At 40.3% G+C, this 19,068-nt stretch overlaps 1 protein-coding gene across 1 annotated transcript in view; it reads left to right on the top strand.

Annotated features, from left to right (window-relative positions):
• Window positions 1–13,489, top strand: part of ATXN7 (ataxin 7) — a 119,039-nt gene extending 105,550 nt beyond the window's left edge. The window contains exons 8-12 of the mRNA XM_049777111.1: window positions 88–353; window positions 1,958–2,156; window positions 2,513–2,634; window positions 6,025–6,982; window positions 9,474–13,489. Coding sequence (XP_049633068.1) covers window positions 88–353; window positions 1,958–2,156; window positions 2,513–2,634; window positions 6,025–6,982; window positions 9,474–9,491 — 1,563 coding nt within the window. The 3' untranslated portion in view covers window positions 9,492–13,489. The remainder of the gene's footprint in view (window positions 1–87; window positions 354–1,957; window positions 2,157–2,512; window positions 2,635–6,024; window positions 6,983–9,473) is intronic.
• The last annotated feature ends 5,579 nt before the right edge of the window (window positions 13,490–19,068 follow it).

Below are 19,068 nucleotides of genomic sequence, written 5' to 3'. Positions count from 1 at the left end.
GGATGGTTTTTAGGTATGTGACAGAGAAAAACAGTTACCAAGATTCTCAGTTTTTGGGTTTTTGCTTGTTTGTTTGTTTCTGTCTAGACACATTCCTTAACCCATCGGAGGGCTGTTCAGGGTAGAAGAAAGCGATTTGATGTGTTATTAGCTGAGCACAAAAACAAAACCAGGGAAAAGGAATCAATTCGTCATCTGGACTCTCAGCAACCAACACAGCCTCTCAGGGACCCGCATCCCATCCCTTCTAGAACTTCACAGGAGCCACACCAAAACTCTCACGGAGTGATTCCTTCTGAATCAAAGCCTTTCGTAGCTAGTAAACCTAAACCTCACACCCCCAGTCTTCCAAGGTAAGCCAAGTCCTCCAAGTCTTTCTCTCTCCTCCAGAGCATAGAACTTCGGGTTCCAGAAAGCTCCAGTACTGTCATGATGTCAAAGAACACACATCAGTCTTACTCTGAAGATAATTTTTAAATTAGTTTGATTGTAACAACAAAAATTGTTCAGTCAGGGAACTTCTTGACCATATACAGCTAGAATTACCTAGCCCACAATAGAGGTATCTCTTGACTCTGTTACAAGGGTCTGAAATATAGGTCCTCTCTACAGGCTAGTGATTAGAATATTTCATGTGGCTTTGGCAGCAAATTTCCATACATTTGTCTTGCTTCTTGCAAAATACAACAGCGGAATCCTTGCTGAGATCAAGCATTCGGTTTGAATTTTGACAACATTCATATAGAAACATATATTTTCATTCATTCATTTGGGACTTTGACGTTAGTGTGGAATTAGTTATTTGGGCAGTATAGGAAGCAATGGACCAGTGTTTTACTGAGAACTTACCATATATAAGCCTAAAAGACTGATAGTAGAATGAACGTATGTATATACTTGTTTTTGTAACCAAGTTGAACTAAAGTACTTTGTACTCAGTTTTCAGAGGGAAAAGAAAAGAGAGGGATAGAGACTGAGACCTTCAGTGTTGGCCATGGCAATGGGGGCTTCTAGAAATGTGTCAACTCTTGTCAGATCCTTAAAATGATCACATGAAGGGCAGAAATTCCTCTCAAATGGAAACCCAAGTTTGTTGAGCTTGAGCTTGTCCCCAAATGAGTCCTCTGGTTTTGGAGCTATACAGGAGAGAGATAGCCAGAGGCGCTCCCTAAACTGCCCAGACCCCAGCCTCCATTCTTATTAAATTCTTTCTTTGATGTCTTGTTTTTGTTTTTGCGTCACGCTGGCAGCACTCAGGAGTTACTCCTGGCTCTATGCTCAGAAATCGCTCCTGGCAGGCTTGGGGGACCATATGGGATGCCGGGATTCGAACCACCATCCTTCTGCATGCAAGGCAAACACCCTATCCCCATGCTATCTCTCCAGCCCCTTTGATGTCTTTTTATCAAAGTTTTTCTCTATAAGATGTAAGCTTGATTCTGGAACCGTAATTGTTTACATGGGGAAAAGTATATTATTACCCTTGAGCCTGAGATCCTAGGTTATTCGTGTATCAGAACAGTGCTATTTTTTTTAAATCAACTCTTGTTTATTTCAAATTGTTCAGAGCATTCTCCAAAGGCCTTGTTTAATAATCTTTTGTAATCTTAAATAAGGTTAAATTTGAAGATGAATGATTTTAAATTCCTTATGTTTTTTGTTTTTTTTTTTTCCCTTTGAGAGTAGAGGAAGGTCATAGGATCTGAGCCACTTAATGAAAAGTAGTATGAAATCTTGGTAAGATCTGGAAAATACCTCCATTTGATAATGGTCGTTTAGGAGAGTAGTTTCTTTGCCTTTTGACCACTTGAATTAGCATGTTTCCTCAGTGCTAGTGGTGGACTTCAGGTGGCCCCACCATCCCTTAAGTGGTTCTGGGTACTTTATTGTATCTGAGGTAAAGCGGCTGGTTTCCAGATATGTGATCTGATCAGTGCTGCACTTTCTGCTCACCAAGGCCTCCAGGCTGCCCTGCTCAGCAAGGTGGGAGTGCCCCCATTGACCCTCCTTCAGTCCATGAATCTCCACACCCTCCCCTGCCTGCCACTGAGCCAGCTTCTCGGTTATCCAGTGAGGAGGGAGAAGGCGATGACAAAGAAGAGTCTGTTGAAAAACTGGACTGTCATTATTCAGGTCATCATCCTCAGCCAGCATCTGTAAGTTCCATATCCACCTCATGTTGACTTTTCTCACATTGCAGGGAAAGGGCTCTGTAGGGGGGCGCAAGGGGAAGGGGGGAGGTAGCATGCCAGGAACCTTGGCATGCCCATACCACTGAGTACCAAGGTGTGAGAGCAGTTGAGAATAGGGCACCCCAGAAGTGGCATGTATTCTCTGGAACATCTGCTTTTCCCTCTCCATTCCCTAGGCATCATCACTCTCATGCTTCATAGCCTCCTCAGAGTAAGCGTTTATCTTTCCTGGTTAGCTCCTTTTCTGAAGAAGAGAGAACGCTTTCTGGGTGAATTTGGTTGGAGTTAGCAGGCACACTTGATTGTGCTCTCTCTTTCAGTTTTGCACATTTGGGAGTCGACAAATTGGAAGAGGCTATTACGTGTTTGACTCCAGATGGAATCGGCTTCGCTGTGCCCTCAACCTCATGGTGGAGAAGCATCTGAACGCGCAGCTGTGGAAGTGAGTGCCTGTCCTAGCACCTCTGCAGGGAAGCGGAGACAAGACTGACTTTTCTCAGAGCTATATCCTCTTTATTTCTTATGGGAGCAATTGAGATAGGTTTACTTAAAATGAAAAGGAAAACATAGCCTGCGACTTTGAGAAAAAAGACTTCTTTCAGTGAGGGAGAGCAACAGTACAGAAGGTTTAGTATTTTCCTTGCAAGCAGCTAACCCAAGTTCCATCCCATGCACCACACCAGAAGTGGTCCCTGAGTGCAGAGCCAGGAGTCAAGTCCTGAGCATCAGTGGGTGTGCCCTTCTAAAAAAGATAGGCTTCATTCAGAATGCATTCATTCATTTTAGTAAATATGTCTTATTCTGGGTTATTGGGCTACAGGCAAAGAAATATTTACTTGTATGAAGCTTACATTCTAGTTGAGGGAGGGGAAAAACAATTAAAAAAAAAAATATATATAGCTGTCATCATGAAGATAATAGGGATTCCGCATTCATTTATCTGTCCTGCCTCAGTTTCTTGATATAGTGTGAGAAAGCCTATCAGGCCTCCAATAGCACCTAATCCAAAGAACTATCCATGATCATTAATAAGACTTAATTTGTTTATTTAGAATGCCAGACCCAGACATGTCTTCGTGTTCTTACTGGATAGGAGGCTCCTACTTTTTCTTTATAAAAAGCCTCAAGACACACTCAAGGTAGTGGGTTTTTTTGAGGGGAGGGGGACAGGTCTCTCCATATCATGAGACACATGAAATATTGATCTTTCCATTTCTTCAGAATTGAACTTACTAAACACTGTACTCAAAATGCCTAGAAGAGTTCTTAGAATGTTTTATCGCCATTACATTGATTTGTTTTTATAGCCAGCATTTTGGGTGGATATGATTTGAGTCCTTAGAGGCTTGTATGAAGAGGTTTTTTTCTTTGGTGCCATGTACTTGGGGGTGGTGGTGAAGCAAAATTGTTTAATTGAAAATTTTACTTACAAAAGTGTGAGAAAAGAGAATAGTTGTACCATTAACTTAAAAAGAAATTGCATTGCATGTGATTTCACTGTCACTTGTTTGTATTAGAGGATGACTACCTCATCACCCCTTGATCCCAGTAAGAAAGAAAACCATTTCTTTATTAATATGTGCTCTGATTTTAAAATGTCATTCAGCAGAGACAGATGAGGGTGTTGGTGAGCAACTGAACACAAGATGGGGGCATATAGGAGCTTGTCAACAGGTACAGACCAGGTTCTTGAGGAAATATTCCCCAGACTGGGGATAGCCTACTGATTTCTGCATCCTTTTCAGTGGTCTTGAGATTTGCTGGAATGCCTTAACTGGTTACTAGCTTCTGATTTGGGATCACTACTCCATATCTTCTAGAGAGGGATTGGTATGAGCTTTTATGTTTTACTTGTTACAGGTATTTATGTCGATGATACATTTATATAATCAAAATAAGTATAAAGTCATCTATCATAAGATTTTAGTTCCTTGTTTTCCAACAGCAAGTTGGAAGCATTTTTATAGTTGTTTGTATTTTTTTTACTGAATTCATTCATGCAAACACAATTCAGTGAAACTACATATTGTGCTGTGTCTTTTTCCAGAAGATAATGAATGGCTTAAAAGTTATTTTGATTTGACTTAGGTTTGGGGGCCAGGTGTGCTCAGGGTCTACTCCTGGCTCTGCTTTCAGAACAATATATGGTACTGGGAATCAATCCTGTGTCTGCTACATGCAAGGCAAGCGCCTTACCACTGTAGATGTACCACTACAGTATCTCTCAGCCCCTCAAAAGTGTTGTTAGCGAGTAATTATTAACATTGACCAGAGACAGTAACATTTTCTCTGCTATGATCCCGAATTTTCCATTTCCCAGAATTTAAATCTTAGGCTTTTTCTCTAGGCTGTCTTCTGCGCCACCTGGTGGCTTTAAGAAGCTACTGCACTCAAAGAGCAGACACACCTCACTCAGGGTTTCATAAAAGTGTAGTCTCATGTCTGGCCTAGGAATCTTAGTGAGATTCATATAGATTTTCTGCAGTAGGTTTGAGGTAAGATCTCAGAACTCAGCTTTCTGTATTACCCTCTCAGATAATGTCAGTGCTTGTCCTCAGTGAAAAACAGAGGGATAAAGTCAGCCTCTCTATTTTGCCTTAATTTGGGGTCCTCAGAGAAATTTGGAGACTGCTAATGTCTGGTTCACACCCCCAAGAGTTTTCTGCTCCTGTAAATATGAGTGTTTCTCAAACTCTACTGGTGATTGTCATATACAACCAATATTGGGAAATAGTAACATAGGGACAGAGCTCCATTTCTGAATGGAGGCCAGCAAGGTGGTGCAAACATTTGCAATAAATAATCCTTACGCTTCTTCTTTTAAAGCTATAGGGAAAGTAGCTTGATAGCAGTGTAGGCTCCTTTTCTCTCTTGAAAGATTAGGAAGTGAAGCACCAGCTGGTGGGAGTAACTAGATTAACCAGAGCTCCCAGAGGTCAGAGCTATCTTTCAGCCAGGTCATTTTCTATTTTGCCACCTCAGTGTTCTGTCCTTTAGGGAAGGGATCATTTTGATCCTATCACATTTTGAAATCAGATCTAAAGTAAAGCAGGAGTGGGGTGGGGTGGGAAGGTTCTTTGGTTTAATTTATGAATGACTCCTCTATCCCTAGAAAAAATATCTTGCCTACACATTATTAGCAGGGTACATTGTTACACACTGACTAGAAACACTTTATTCCTTTGTATAGTTGGTCATCCAGGCCAGTCATTAGGACCTAGAAACTGTTATGCCCTTTTCTTTCATCAAATATACTCAGTTATGTATTGTGCTGAGCATCTTCTTTGTTCCAAGCACTGTGCTTGGCACTGGGGCTACAGTGATAAATGAGCTATGGATTGCTTATCTGCAGAGAAGTGTGTTCGTGATCAATAATCAAACACTAACACTGTCCTAGTCCTTCGTGTCTGGGAACAGGAATTTGGGGCAAGGAACCTAGGTAAAAAAAAATGTTGGGATGAGCTAAAATTAAAGGATGAATTGTTAAGAGAATTGCATATTGAAGATAGGCTCTGTCTCACCTATGGTATATCTGGGAATTTAAGGAAGTTTAAATTCCCAAGAATTTAAGCAGCTGTATTCCAGGATATGAGTGTCCTGTGGATGTTGACAAAATAAGCTGGGGCAGTCACGAGGTGTGAGACACCATATTACAAACCTATATTCAGAGAGTTCCAGGTAGATGATAAAGGAGCTAAAAGGGAAGTAAGGTACCAGAATTGACTGCATTTCAGAATGATGATAGGGGTACATTTCTCAGTGCCAGGGGTATCCATGTGGAAGTTTCTGAAAACAGTGAATGCCACTCAGTTACTCTCTTATTTTTTGGCAGGAAAATCCCACCAGTGCCCAGTACATCACCTGTCTCTACACGCGTTCCTCACCGGACAAACTCTGTTCCAACATCACAGTGTGGGGTCAACTATCAGGCAGCAGCCACCATGTCTACATCCCCCGTCCTGCTCTCATCCACCTGCATCTCCCCAAATAGCAAATCGGTACCAGCTCATGGAACTACACTAAATGCACAGCCTTCCGTGTGTGGGGCAATGGATCCTGTGTGCAGTATGCAATCCAGACAAATGTCCTCTTCATCCTCATCCCCTTCCACACCCTCTGGCCTTTCCTCAGTGCCCTCATCCCCCATGTCCAGGAAACCTCAGAAATTGAAACCAAGCAAGTCTTTAAGGCCCAAGGAGTCTTCTGGTAACAGCACGAACTGTCACAATGCCAGTAGCAGTACCAGTGGCGGCTCAGGAAAGAAGCGCAAAAGCAATTCCCCAGTATTTGTTCACTCTTCCTCCTCTTCTTCTCATTCCATGGAGTCCTTTAGGAAAAACTGTGTGGCTTACTCTGGGCCTTCATACTCCTCAGTGATAACATCTTCCCATGGTATTGGCCTTAACTGTGTGGTAAATAAAGCAAACTCAGTGAGTGTCCGGCACGACCAGTCAGGGAGGGGCCCCCCAGGTGGGAGCCCTGCCGAATCCATCAAGAGGATGAGTGTCATGGTAAACAGCAGTGATTCCACGCTTTCTCTTGGGCCATTCATTCACCAGTCCAGTGAACTGCCTGTCAACTCCCACAGCAGTTTTTCACACTCACACACTCCTCTTGACAAATTCATAGGAAAGAAAAGGAAGTGTTCGCCCAGCTCAAGCAGTGTCAACAACAGCAGCAACAAGTCCACCAAGGTTGCCAAATTGCCGTCCATGAACAACATCCACGTGAAACACACAGGCACCGGCCCAGGGGCACAAGGACTGACCAACAGTTCCCTCCTTCATCAGGTAGGAAATGGACTGTGAGCCCTGTGGGGATTCCCATTTTCTCGACCTTAAGATCCTTTGCCAGGTTGAAACCGTGTGGTTGGGCAGGTTTCGTAGTCTGTGAACTAATGTCCAGCTTCAGGGTGTCTCTCTAGGGAGGTTCATGGTCAGAAGAAGGTAAACAAGACTGCTCCTCTTAGATTTCTAATATCTTAAAAGAAAGATGCTGCTGGGGAAAGAACCCAGAGGGATGCATTTTAGCAGACAGGCTGTGGAGCTCATTCTGTCCAGCACCACCTCCCTCTAGCTAATGATCTGTCCTTGGAAACAGTGTGCATCTTACATTTCTGGCTGAGAGGAAGCAGGAGTGTTTCCTGAAGAGATAGATGCTTCTTAGTAGGCTTCTCTGAGGAAAGCATGTCTAAAACCAAATCTAGGGATGGATGATTTAATTTTAAAAAAGAAAAAATTTTAAGTATTTTTTTTTCAAGGAATTTCTAATATCCTGACCAAGTTTTTCCCTGTATTCTTCCCTTGGTTGCTTTCTAGGAAGCCAGAAAAACAGCATAAGTTTGGACATAGCCGGAAACTAAGATCTCTTCAGTTGATAGATATAAAAAAAATCTGGATGTGAACCCACTGGTAGAGTCCTTTAAGGTGTTAGATTTGTAGCTTACCACACTTTTCTCATGCTGCCATTTGCTTTTCTCCACCTTTCTACCCATACCTACTACTGTCTTCCCACCTTTTCATCTTTGCTCTAACTTTTGGGTCATCTCTGCTCTTTTATTTTATTAGGATAGCTTCTCTTGATTACAAACAGGAATTTCAACAATATTTGCTCAGAATTTGATTTTTAAAGTGGGCTTCATACGATTATTTTTTTCTTATCCATTACATCTTAAGAGTCTAAATACTTAGGCTAAGAGGGAATTTTTAGTTTGTTTGTTTGTTTGTTTAGAAAATAACAAGAAGTTTTTTCACACTATAAAACTGTTCTTCCAATACTGGTGCCATATGTATGGGAGAAATATTCATGAGTTTGAATAGCAGTCTATTCTTCGATGAGTTTCATATACATATGGGCTCTTTGTAAGTTATATGACTCTGGATAAGTGAAAATTGTGCTTTTAATTTTTGATTTGTAGTTACTCATTACCTGTGATAAGATTAAAAATACACTGCATACACACAGCAAGACATGGTATGCCCTTTTTTTTTTTTTTTCTGGGGAGGGGGGGTTGTTTTGGGGCCATACCTACCAATGCTTCCAGCATTGTTGAAGTGGGGGGATTGGGATGAATGCCAAGGATCAAACTTGTGGTGCTAAGGATCAAACTCGGAGCTCCCACACACATCTTCCCAGTTCAAAATTTGCCATTTTTTTAGAGTTACTTAAATTTTCTGATTGTTTTAGTTTGGTGTAGCCCACAAATCTGTTGGCTAATTTTGACTCAGAAACTATACTAGCTTGTGATTTCTTCCTTCATGGGAGTTGTGTCTCATTGTGTAAAGCTCATAATTACGATTCCATTCCTTAAAATTACATGCAACTTACGGTTGTATTTGAGAGGCATTTTTGTGTGTGTGCAGTGGAAGACTTTTTTTTTATGCTGTGTGCATCCTACGGGGGACACATGGTGAATGATGAGGTTTCAAGGACTGACCCCGCCCAAATTTTGTAGATATTAATGCCAGTGCTAATTTCTCTATAAAGATAATCCTCTAGCTTCCCTCTGAATTTCAGAGGGATGGATTCATGACTCCAAAGATGCATTAAAGCAGTAGTTTTCAACCTTTTATGCCTGTGGTCTATCCTTGTTTGAGCACTGGCAGTTACAAACCTCTGCTTTAAAGAATCCTGCTCCTAATGAAGACTCAACTTTGTTAGGCTGGTCTGATAGAGCTGCCTTTAATTTAGAGAAAACCGAGCTGGGAATTGACGATTGAGCCTCCTAAACAAGGGACTGTAGTGGGATGTGCTGGGAAGCCTAGAAGATGGGGCTAGGCCGCACCCTGCTCCTTCTCCAGAACTATTCATGGCCCCTGCCACCAAGGCCTTAAAAATAGCTCATTGGGACTGTGAAGGCCAGAGTTCCCTTTCCCTGGCATGGGCCCTGCTGTGTGTGTGATTTTTCACACCTGTGTGTATTAGCCTATTTGACCTTGTCATTTTTCAACTGACAACTTGGAATTACCTTTGACAACAAAATCAGCAAATAAAACCAAAAGGCAGACATGTGAGCCTTTTTCTGAAAGCTGAAAGTTTGGCATGCAGCTTGTGTAGACAATTTTCTAAAATGTCAAGTTTTTGGAATGATTGTGCCTGAGGCAGTAAATGTTTGTAAAACCTAAGGCCATATTCTGAAGCTGACTGCTCCTGGTATCACTCAATCACTTGGACACTTTGTTGGTGCGTGGCCTTTCATAGATTGTTGTTCAGACTCAAGGAAGCACTGTGTACATTCACTTACCTTTTTGTTGTTTCCCCCACCCTTCTTTTTTCTTAAAGACAAAGGCACGTCCCTGACAGCTGGAAACAGCAAGGGGAGGAATAAATCTGGACACTATTGGCGACAAGTTACACCTCCATTCAGCATTCTGGACTCCACGATGCCTTTGAGTCTGTTTTCCCAACCTCCTGTGGGCTTCAAGGGTAGAAATCTTCCAGGCTGTTGTTTTAAGGAGGATTTCCCTGAAGCTCTGTAGCAGTGAGTACTCATAAAGGACACTGGATTAAGTTCAGCCACCGAATTACTTTTATCAGTGTTAAAGTGGTCTGGACTGCTTGCTACCAATCTGTGAGATTTTGTTTTGTTTTTTAACTTGCAGTATATCATGGAGCCACTCTTTGATCAGACTGGCTGGGTGAAAGAATGTTTTGACAGGAGCGTTACTGTGTATTTTTCTGTCTCCCTCTTTTCCCTGCCCCAGTTCTTTTCTTTTTTTCTTTTCTTTTTTTTATTTTCTTCTTCTTAACACTGTCTTCTGTAGGTTATCCTCCATCCTAACTGGACAGAGAGATAGCTTACAGAGAAGAGACAGAGTTGCACTCTGTGTAAGCCTCAGGAGAAAGGGATCTGTCATTAGGTTTATATAGCAATCTTTCAGGAATGGCATACCGGTGTTAGCACAAGGATCAATGACAGAATAGCCCAGCCTTTTGTAAGTTTGGGATGAGAAGCCGTCAGAAGTTTTTCACTTACAAATTGGTTTAAAGCCATTGATGCCCAGAGAGCAAGTGTATATACTGTTTTAGAGGCTTACTTGTTGTGGTACAAATCAAATCTATGTGATTTTGGGAAAAGAAAGAAAGAAAAACAATGCAATTGCAAACTAGGTTTGACAAAGGGAAACCAAATTTGGTGGAAGGATAGAAAAAGTCGAAATTTTTTTCCAAAAAAGTTGAAATTTTCATGTATTTTTTCATGTTAAATGGTATGGCAGATTGGGTTGGCTGTCTTGCCCAGTTTCCTATTTTCAAAAAATTGCCATTGTAAAGTAAAATCATTAGATGCAACAGAAATGTCCCTTTTCAGTCATGACTATTCATAATGTTTCTACTACACTCTGCATTCAACTTCAGTCTTCTCTTTGGATACTGTCCTGGACTAACTGTAAATTTCTGCTTTGAGTACTCCCCATATTGTGTGTGTCTGCACTCCCCTTTCTGCCACTACAAATATTTATTTTGATGCCTCTTGGGGCAGGGAGCAGGCACTCAGGGAGGGGAGTCGCTGAGTGGTACATGTACTCATGCAAGGACAATGTGACTGACACCTATCTAGTATTTCCTGAACACCCTCTAGGGGTTAATGCCAGCCATCTTCCTGAGAGTTTTGGAGACACTCCAGGATATTTTTTCTATTATCCCACCCCCAAAGAAAGAACTTAGGAAATATCATTGCTGTAGAAGGTGTCATTGACACTGGACAATGAACTAGGGCTCTTCACAAATGATTCCACCATCACAGTTTCTGAAACAAAACCAGGAACATCTGCTGAGAACAACACACAGAGTTGCCGAACACAGGGTAAATTTCCCAAGGCTCTGGTTATAGGTCTTGAACAGGGACCTGGACAAAGCCAGTCAGTACAGCCGTTCCTTCCTCTACAATTCATGGGTTACAAACTTCAGTTTCAGGGAATTTCAGCTCAAAAACAGGTAGAATGAAAAAATACTTGGTTACCAGCCTAATAATGTGAATTGCTACAGAATTATTCTTATTATGTAAAGAAACAAAAACTTTATGCAGATTCTTTAGCTAGAAACTGATGTAAAATAATGAAATTTTTTTAAGGGAAGGGGGAGAACAGTATCTTGTCCACTTATTATGCAATGAATTGGTAAATATTTTGATGATAATATAGGAGAGTTTAGAAAGGCAAGAGCATGGATGGGCCAATTTGGTATTAAGACAAATCGATCTGGTTGTTCCATCCCAGTAGAAAGAGAGCAAGGAGGTAAGAGAAAATCAGAGCGTATTTAGTTGATTCCTTGATGACAAGTGCAATGGGGTATGGGTAGAATTTATTTTCAGAGCCAAGGGGACTTGATGGTTATAAATAAAGTTGCTTTTAGCAATGGAATTTATAAAGAGATCATGTTCCGAAAGATGTGAATAGGATCCACGATAGTGATAGCAAGTTGATTCTAAATAATGTAGATATTTAGATTAGCGAGTGATGATCATTTAATTTCTTAGTCTGAAGTTTTAATTAAATTTCAATTAGTCTCCCGGTAGTCCACAGAACATCGGGATTAGGAAATTAGCCATTTTGGATTCTGCCTGCCACAAACAAGTTCTAAACAGTGCTATTAAACTTTAGACTGTTGTTCAAATATTTTATTTTCTCCTATAACTACTTTTTATTATGCTGAACAGTTAAGACCATTTAAAACACGGGAGTACAAGTATTTTTTTGGATTAAATTAACTTGCAAAAACCAAATTTGAAGTGGTAGGGTTGTTTCTAGACCGACTTTGGTATCAATTTAAAACCAAGATAATTTTTATATTCTTTCCAATAGAATTTCATGACAAGTCCTGCAGTTTTCTTAACCTACAAAAAAAAAAAAAGTGCTGCAATGATGAACAAAGAATTATACAAAACCTACTTTTGTATCTTTATTTTGGAATTTCTTGTTCTATTATAAATATGGAAGTATCCCTATTTCAGAAGACATATTTTGTTAAAAATGAATTGTACATATTTAAATATGTATTTTTGCACAGGTCTTTTTTTCTGATATCCTGTTTTGGTACAATTGAGATCATCTAGTATTTATTTATTAATTAATAAAAGTAAATACCTTTTTATAATTTGAAGTGGTTCACTGCCAAGCCAATAGTTCTAGAACCTGCCTCCTTTACAGTTTAAGGGATGCCTCTGTTCTGTGAAAGTCTTTTGTCCCTTTTAATGTGTCGGGAGCGGATTCATCCAGATGAAGTGGGCATTGCTTCTCTCTCGTTGCCTGATTTCCCGATAGACTACATGTAACTAAGTGACACACTGCTTTCCTTTTCGTTGGTGTTTTTTTATGTGTGTGTGTTTATGCGTGTACATATGTGCTCTTCTGCACATATGTTATAGTATGTGATGATGTGATGTGGTTTAAAACTAATGGAAAAAATAAACTGAAAGTGCCTGAACCTAATTTTAAGCTTAGACAGAATCTCTTTAAAAAGACTTGAATGTTCAGTTGAACTTTTGGAGTTTGCTTTTTCCACCTAAATATTGTTTCTAAAATTTTAAGGGAGGAGTTGTAAACCACAAAATGCTGGTGATTTTATAAGGTATTTTAAAATTAAGACCTTTTGGTTCAAGGTAATTCAGCTGATGATGGATTGCCTTGTGGCTCTAAAGGTTACCAGTCTTTTTTTTTAGCCAGCAACTTACACAATGTCCGTTTTGTTATTTACTCATGAAATACAGAGTTTAAGATAGAATATTTAAAATATTTTGTATTCCAAAAATATTATGCAAAGTACCTCTGAGAACATTGAAAAATGTATAATTTGAAAAATGTAACTTATAAAGGCAGCTATCTTCCTGCAAGAGTTCTGTTGCCAATGAATTTCTTAGTAATCTCTTCTGTCCTGAGTTGGGGAGGGGGGTGGGAATTTGGCTTTAGAAAATGATTGTTGAGAGTTTCGTTGTTTAGCAGAAATTAATCATTTTTGCATTTTGTGCGAACCATTTTACATCTTCAGATTTTTTTAATGAGCACTACATACTGTCAGCGTGAATGTAGGGCTTCTAAAGCATTTTGCTGTTTTTTTGTCTTTTTTTTTTTTTATGGTTATAAAAGCAATCTCCTGTGTTAAAATGTGTGAATAGGTTGATAATTTGTACACATAATCAAGAGCATCTCAGCTGGACTTTGTGTTGGCTGCTGTATAGAACATGAACAAATGTCAAGGGATAGAAAATTACTTTGGATATTTAAAAAAGAAGAAATATATAGTCTATTTGTTTTGTAACAAGTTTCTGTAAATAAAATAATTTATACTATTTATAAGAAAAAGTTGTGCTTTGCTTTCTGAGACATTAGTTTGTAGAACAAACATGTTACTAAATGGGCAATAAAAATTAGGACTTCTTAATAAATAAGGTTGGTTGCATGAAATATCTTACATGTTTCTGCCTCATTGTGATACTTAAGTCCTTTATTCTTTTTTGTTTATCTGTTTTTGGGTCAGACCCAGCTGTGCTCAGGGCTTATTTCTGGCCCTGAGCTCAAGGATTACTCCTGGTGGGGCTTGGGAAACCATATGGGTACCGAGGATTGAACCTTACTCAGCATAACACCCTACCTGCTGTACTGTCACTTCAGCCCATACATAAACCCTTTTAATCTAGACTGACTTCTCGTCTTCTTTTTTGGGGGGAAGAGGGTGGCATAAAGACACCTTGTGACCTTTGCTTTCCTTTCCTTACTAGCATCTTCTAAGGCAGGGGTCTCAAACTCGCGGCCCGCGGGACATTTGCAACCCTCCGTACAAAATTTTTTGGCCCGTGGCCAGCCTTCAAATATCGCAGTATTCGCGATCATTCGCTTACGAAATAATTGCAAAAAAAATCGCATTAAACATTCGCATACCCCGAGCATACTGCGATTTTTTTCTTACTAATGCGATTTTTATTGCGATTATTTGGTAAGCGAAATCCTTTATGCGGCCCTGCCTCACCCCGACTTTGAATCCTGCGGCCCCCAGGTAAATTGAGTTTGAGACCACTGTAAGGGCTTAAGGATGTTTTCATTCTTGGTCAACAAAGTTTAGGTGTAGATAATGTAATGTATAAACAGTGACCCACAGCTACATTCTTAAGCTGCCAGTTTTGGAAGGAAACGGTTTTGGATAGATGGACAAACACATTGTTTTTGGATCTGCTTATATGTAAATCTAATCAGTTTTGGTCAAAGGTAAATTATATCTTCCTAGATTATAATACAGCCCACACTTACTAGCAATAAACTTCTATTTTAGAAAATAGAGCACAGGGGCCGGAGAGATAGCTTGGAGCTAAGGTGTTTGCCTGGCATGTGGAAAGACATTGGTTTGAATCCCGGCATCCCATATGGTCCCCCAAGCCTGCCAGGAGGATTTCTGAGTGTAGAGCCAGGAAATAACCCCTTAGCACTACCGGATATGACCAAAAAAAAAAAAAAGAAAAGAAAGAAAGTAAATAGAACACAGCTTAATCTTTATTTTTCAACATTATTGCTGTAAGATTGGTCTGTTTTATCATTTACAAACAAACCATTTAAACCACACATTCCTTAGAAGTTCACTATGGAAAAATGTTTTTTGTCTTGGGTGTGTTCACAGATCTCTCGGAAAAAAACTCACCTGATCGTTCATTTTTTAATCTCTTTACAGGTAACCTTATGGTCAGGGATAGCAAGAGGGGATCCTAATTCTCAAAAGGTAGAGACAGTGGTTTTAGACTTGGTATAAGGAAATTCGCCAGCAGAAAGGCAGAGTAAGGTCATTCTAGGCAGAAGGGAACAAGAGAAGCTCAGGTGCTAAGAAAAAAGTGGAAAATAATTATGGGACATTCTCTGGGACATTCTCTGGGACTGATAAACTAGTGCTAGATCATCAATATTAAATGTCAGACATTCCTCCTCAGTAATTCATTTTACCAAATGTGATTATAGTCTAGAGATAAGATGGTTCAATCCTTGCACTGTGTAGCTGCCAAGCCTCTTAGATCTTTACTGGAGATGGTAGATAGAAAATCTGTTAAATATCTTTCTCTTGCATTTTCACTTTTACTAGGCTTCTATTCTTTATATCCTTTTCTCTGGCATGTGCTAATAAAAATTCTCCATCAAGTCTAGGATTCTCTCATACCCTACTTTCTACTGTTCTCTCTCTCTCTCTCTCTCTCTCTCTCTCTCTCTCTCTCTCTCTCTCTCTCTCTCTCTCTCTCCCCCTCCCTCTCCCTCCCTCCTTCTCCCTCTCCTTTTTGCTCTCTCTTCTCTATCTCTGTTTTGTTGGGGGCCACACACTCGGTGACGCTCAGGGGTTACTCCTGGCTATGCACTCAGAAATCGCTCCTGGCTTGGTAGACCATATGGGATGCCAGAGGATAGAACCGTGGTCCGGTCCATCCTAAGCTAGTGCTTGCAAGCCAGACGCCTTACCTCTTGTGCCACTGCTCTGGCTCGTTTTCCCTTTACCCTGTCACACCTGGCAGCACTCGGGTTACTCCTGGCTCTGTGCTCAGAAACGCCCTTGGCAGGCACAGAGGACCATATTGGATGCAGGGATTTGAACCACTGCCCGTCCTGGATCGACTGCTTATAAGGCAAATGCCCTACCAATGTGCTCTCTCTCCAGCCCAGTTTCCTCTTTTTGAGGAAGTAATCCTTGCTTCTGTTGCAAGTCTTTCACCTTCTAAGATTTTACTTTTTGGCAACTTTATTTTTCCTTTTGATTTTGGTTTGGTAGTAGAGTTGGATGGTATTTTAAGCTGGTGTATAACTTCAAAGGGAAATAATGTGAAAACAACCAGAAAAACCACCAAGGGACTGTAAAACAATAGGCTTTATCTTGGCACCAAGTTCCTGAGAACCAGAAGCCTATAACCCAGAAGGAAAACAAGATAAGCAGGGGTGACAAAAATCACCTACAAGCCAAGAGCTTTCCCCACTGTACTTTCTCTTCCAAATTATTTCAGTTCTTCTATCCAATCTATAGGGCAAGTATGCCATTGCGTTTCTAAATAACAAGAGTTTAGATACACACACCCTTCCCTTCAGCCTACTTCAGAGGTTACAATGGCCAGGACAAAACAACTTTAAATTCTTGTCATCTTTTGTAGGTTTTCAGAAAATCGAATGCATACCTGTGGTTCTATGGCCTTGAAATAAAAATCAGTGATTACTAGAGCTTTGCATGTGTTCCAAGTAGGAAGTTAGCTGCATTTCCCTGTTGCCAATGTGTAGAGCCAAGATTTGTTACAAGTATATACAAGTATATACAGCATTAGGAAAATTAGACTTTTATAAGAGCCCTTCACCATCATTTTCAAATCATGAGGAAAAAATATTTCAGATATTAGTCATCTTAAAATGTCCAGGTTAAAGGCTGGACATATAGTACTTCAGGTAAGACACCGCATTGTACATGACTGGCCCCAGTTCAATCACCAGCATCACATACAGTCCACCAAGCATTGCCAGGAGTGATCCATAAACACAGACCCAGAACTACTAAGCACACTCATATATGGTCCACCTCCTTTCCCTTTTAAAAACAAAAGGGGGGGGGAGGGTAAACAAGAAAAATGTCTGCCAGAGACAGGCAGGGAGGAGACAGGAACCTAGGTGGTGGGAAATGTGCACTGGTGACAGTATGGCTTTTGGACATTATGTGACTGAAATTCAACCATGAACAATTTTCTAACTATCATAGTGATTCAGTTAAGGATTTTAAAAAAAAGAAAAAACACCAAGAATTAAGATGCATACCTTAAATCTGATTTTATTAACCTATTAGCCAATATAAATGCTCAATATTTTAAGAATTAAATGTGCTCAATTATAAGTTTTGAAGCAAGAGAGATAGTACAGGAGCCAGAATTCAATTCTGGCTAGCCTCATGTTATTTCTCCCAATTCCATATGGCCTCATTCAAAGAGACCTGTTGAATCCCAATTTTACTTTCACCTCCAGCTTGATTCTTGAGGGAGGGCTTAACAAGCCTTCTGAGAGGACTTGTAATTACGTATCCAAATATAACAGCACATCATATAACAAAGGCCCCTCTACCTTATATTAAAAACTATATATATGCATTGAGCTAAATATGGAAACTGCTTAGTGAAATGTAATTGTATTATATTCACCACTGGAATTCCTCTTGCAGTGAACATGTATTACTTTTCAGAAAACACGTAGTAAGACTCTCCTAAAGATTATACTTCTTGTTTGTCATAAGTTATTCATAGTAGATCTGTCATCAGTGATGGAATTCCCAGTTGCTGCATTTTGCATTGTGAGCAAACTAAGTTTCTTTTCTAGTAGTTTTAGGCAGTTGGGCTTCAGTGCTAAGAGGAAATTTATATTTAAGCAAGGGAAAGAGAAAGCATGCCAAGATTTACTTCTCTAAATCAGCAATAAGTGTATGGCTTGATTCAAAACCCATAATTCTGGTGCTCTTAAATCACGTTAATCCACAGGTACTTTAATTTTTATTTGTTTTTGGTTTTGGTGCTATACCCAGCAGTACTCAGAGGCTATTTGCAGCCTGGTGCTCAGGGTTGCTCCCAAGTAGTTTTAGGGATGGAGGATTAAAGAAAAAGATTAGTTATTTTAATTCTGCCATTCCCAGCCATGCTCAGAGGACCACGGAGCGCCAGGAATAGAACCTGAAAAAAAAAGGAATAAAACATGGGCTCTTGTATGCAAAACATGTGTACCAGCCCTGTGAACATTTTTTTTTTTTGCTCAAGATACTGACATCTGAGTCCCACTTTTCCCTAACATGAGTGTAGTGCAGGCTGGAGAGGTTATACAAGAATTAAATCACTGGTGTAGCACATAGCCAACAGAACCCCCAGCACTGCACATCCCCGAAGCACTGTTAGAAGCGCTGAGAAATCCCTGAGTGTCAATGGGTAGGTATGACCCTAAAAGAGTCAATTTCTTTGTTTTGTTTTTTGGGTCACACCCGGCAACGCTCAGGGGGTTACTCCTGGCTCTACACTCAAAAATCGCTCATGGCAGGCACAGGGGACCATATGGAATGCCGGGATTCGAACCACCGTCCTTCTGCATGAAAGGCAAATGCCTTACCTCCATGCTCTCTCCGGTCCCAAAGAGTCAATTTCTTAAAATCAGGGTTCCAGTTTATTCAGGGAGAGGAGTTTTTAGGTCACACCCAGTGGTGCATGGAAGTTACTCCTTACTCTACTCAAGACCATGCTGTGCCAGGAACTCAATTAAGATTGACTACATGCAAGTACCTTGACCAATCTCTCTGACTTCAAAATATAGTTTATATGGACTAAAGAACACTGAATTAATAGTCAAAAAACTTTTGTGAGGGAGGTTGCCCTCCCAAGCAATATTCAGGAGATCTGGGGGCCCTCCAGGATTCTCAGCCAACTGGGCCAGCAACTAGACCTGAGATAAAGTCCTGCTTGTGTTCTGTGGCTCCAAGGTATTATTACCCAGGCTACCTTGTGTTTGGGGGCCTCTAGGTCACAACTTTGATGTTCAGGGGACCATGTGGTGCCAGGAATCAAAGTGGGATTGACCGAATGGAAAGTAATTATAACCCGTGTCTCTCCAATCCTATCCCGATTTTCAGACTTCTGGGTTTTGTTACGGATTTTGCTCATTAAAAATACTCCTATAGTTTAATGTTAAAATGTTTTTTATGTAAGCATTTTTAGTTATATTCTCAAAGGAATTATTCTATGTACAGCATTTTAACATTGTCCCATCCACCAGTGTTTGCAGAAACTTTAAGCACAGGTCTCACTGCATTGGCTTCCTTAGCAATAATGACCCCTTTCAGTACAATACCTGAAAAGGATAGTATTGTGTGTTTTAACTTTTGAGGTTAAGATTTTGATGCTTTGCCACTG

The sequence above is a fragment of the Suncus etruscus genome, chromosome 7, assembly GCF_024139225.1.
Source record: "Suncus etruscus isolate mSunEtr1 chromosome 7, mSunEtr1.pri.cur, whole genome shotgun sequence".
Lineage (NCBI taxonomy): Eukaryota > Metazoa > Chordata > Mammalia > Eulipotyphla > Soricidae > Suncus > Suncus etruscus.
Note: the sequence above shows the minus strand (reverse complement) of the source record. Positions and strands in the feature narration are given on the sequence as shown.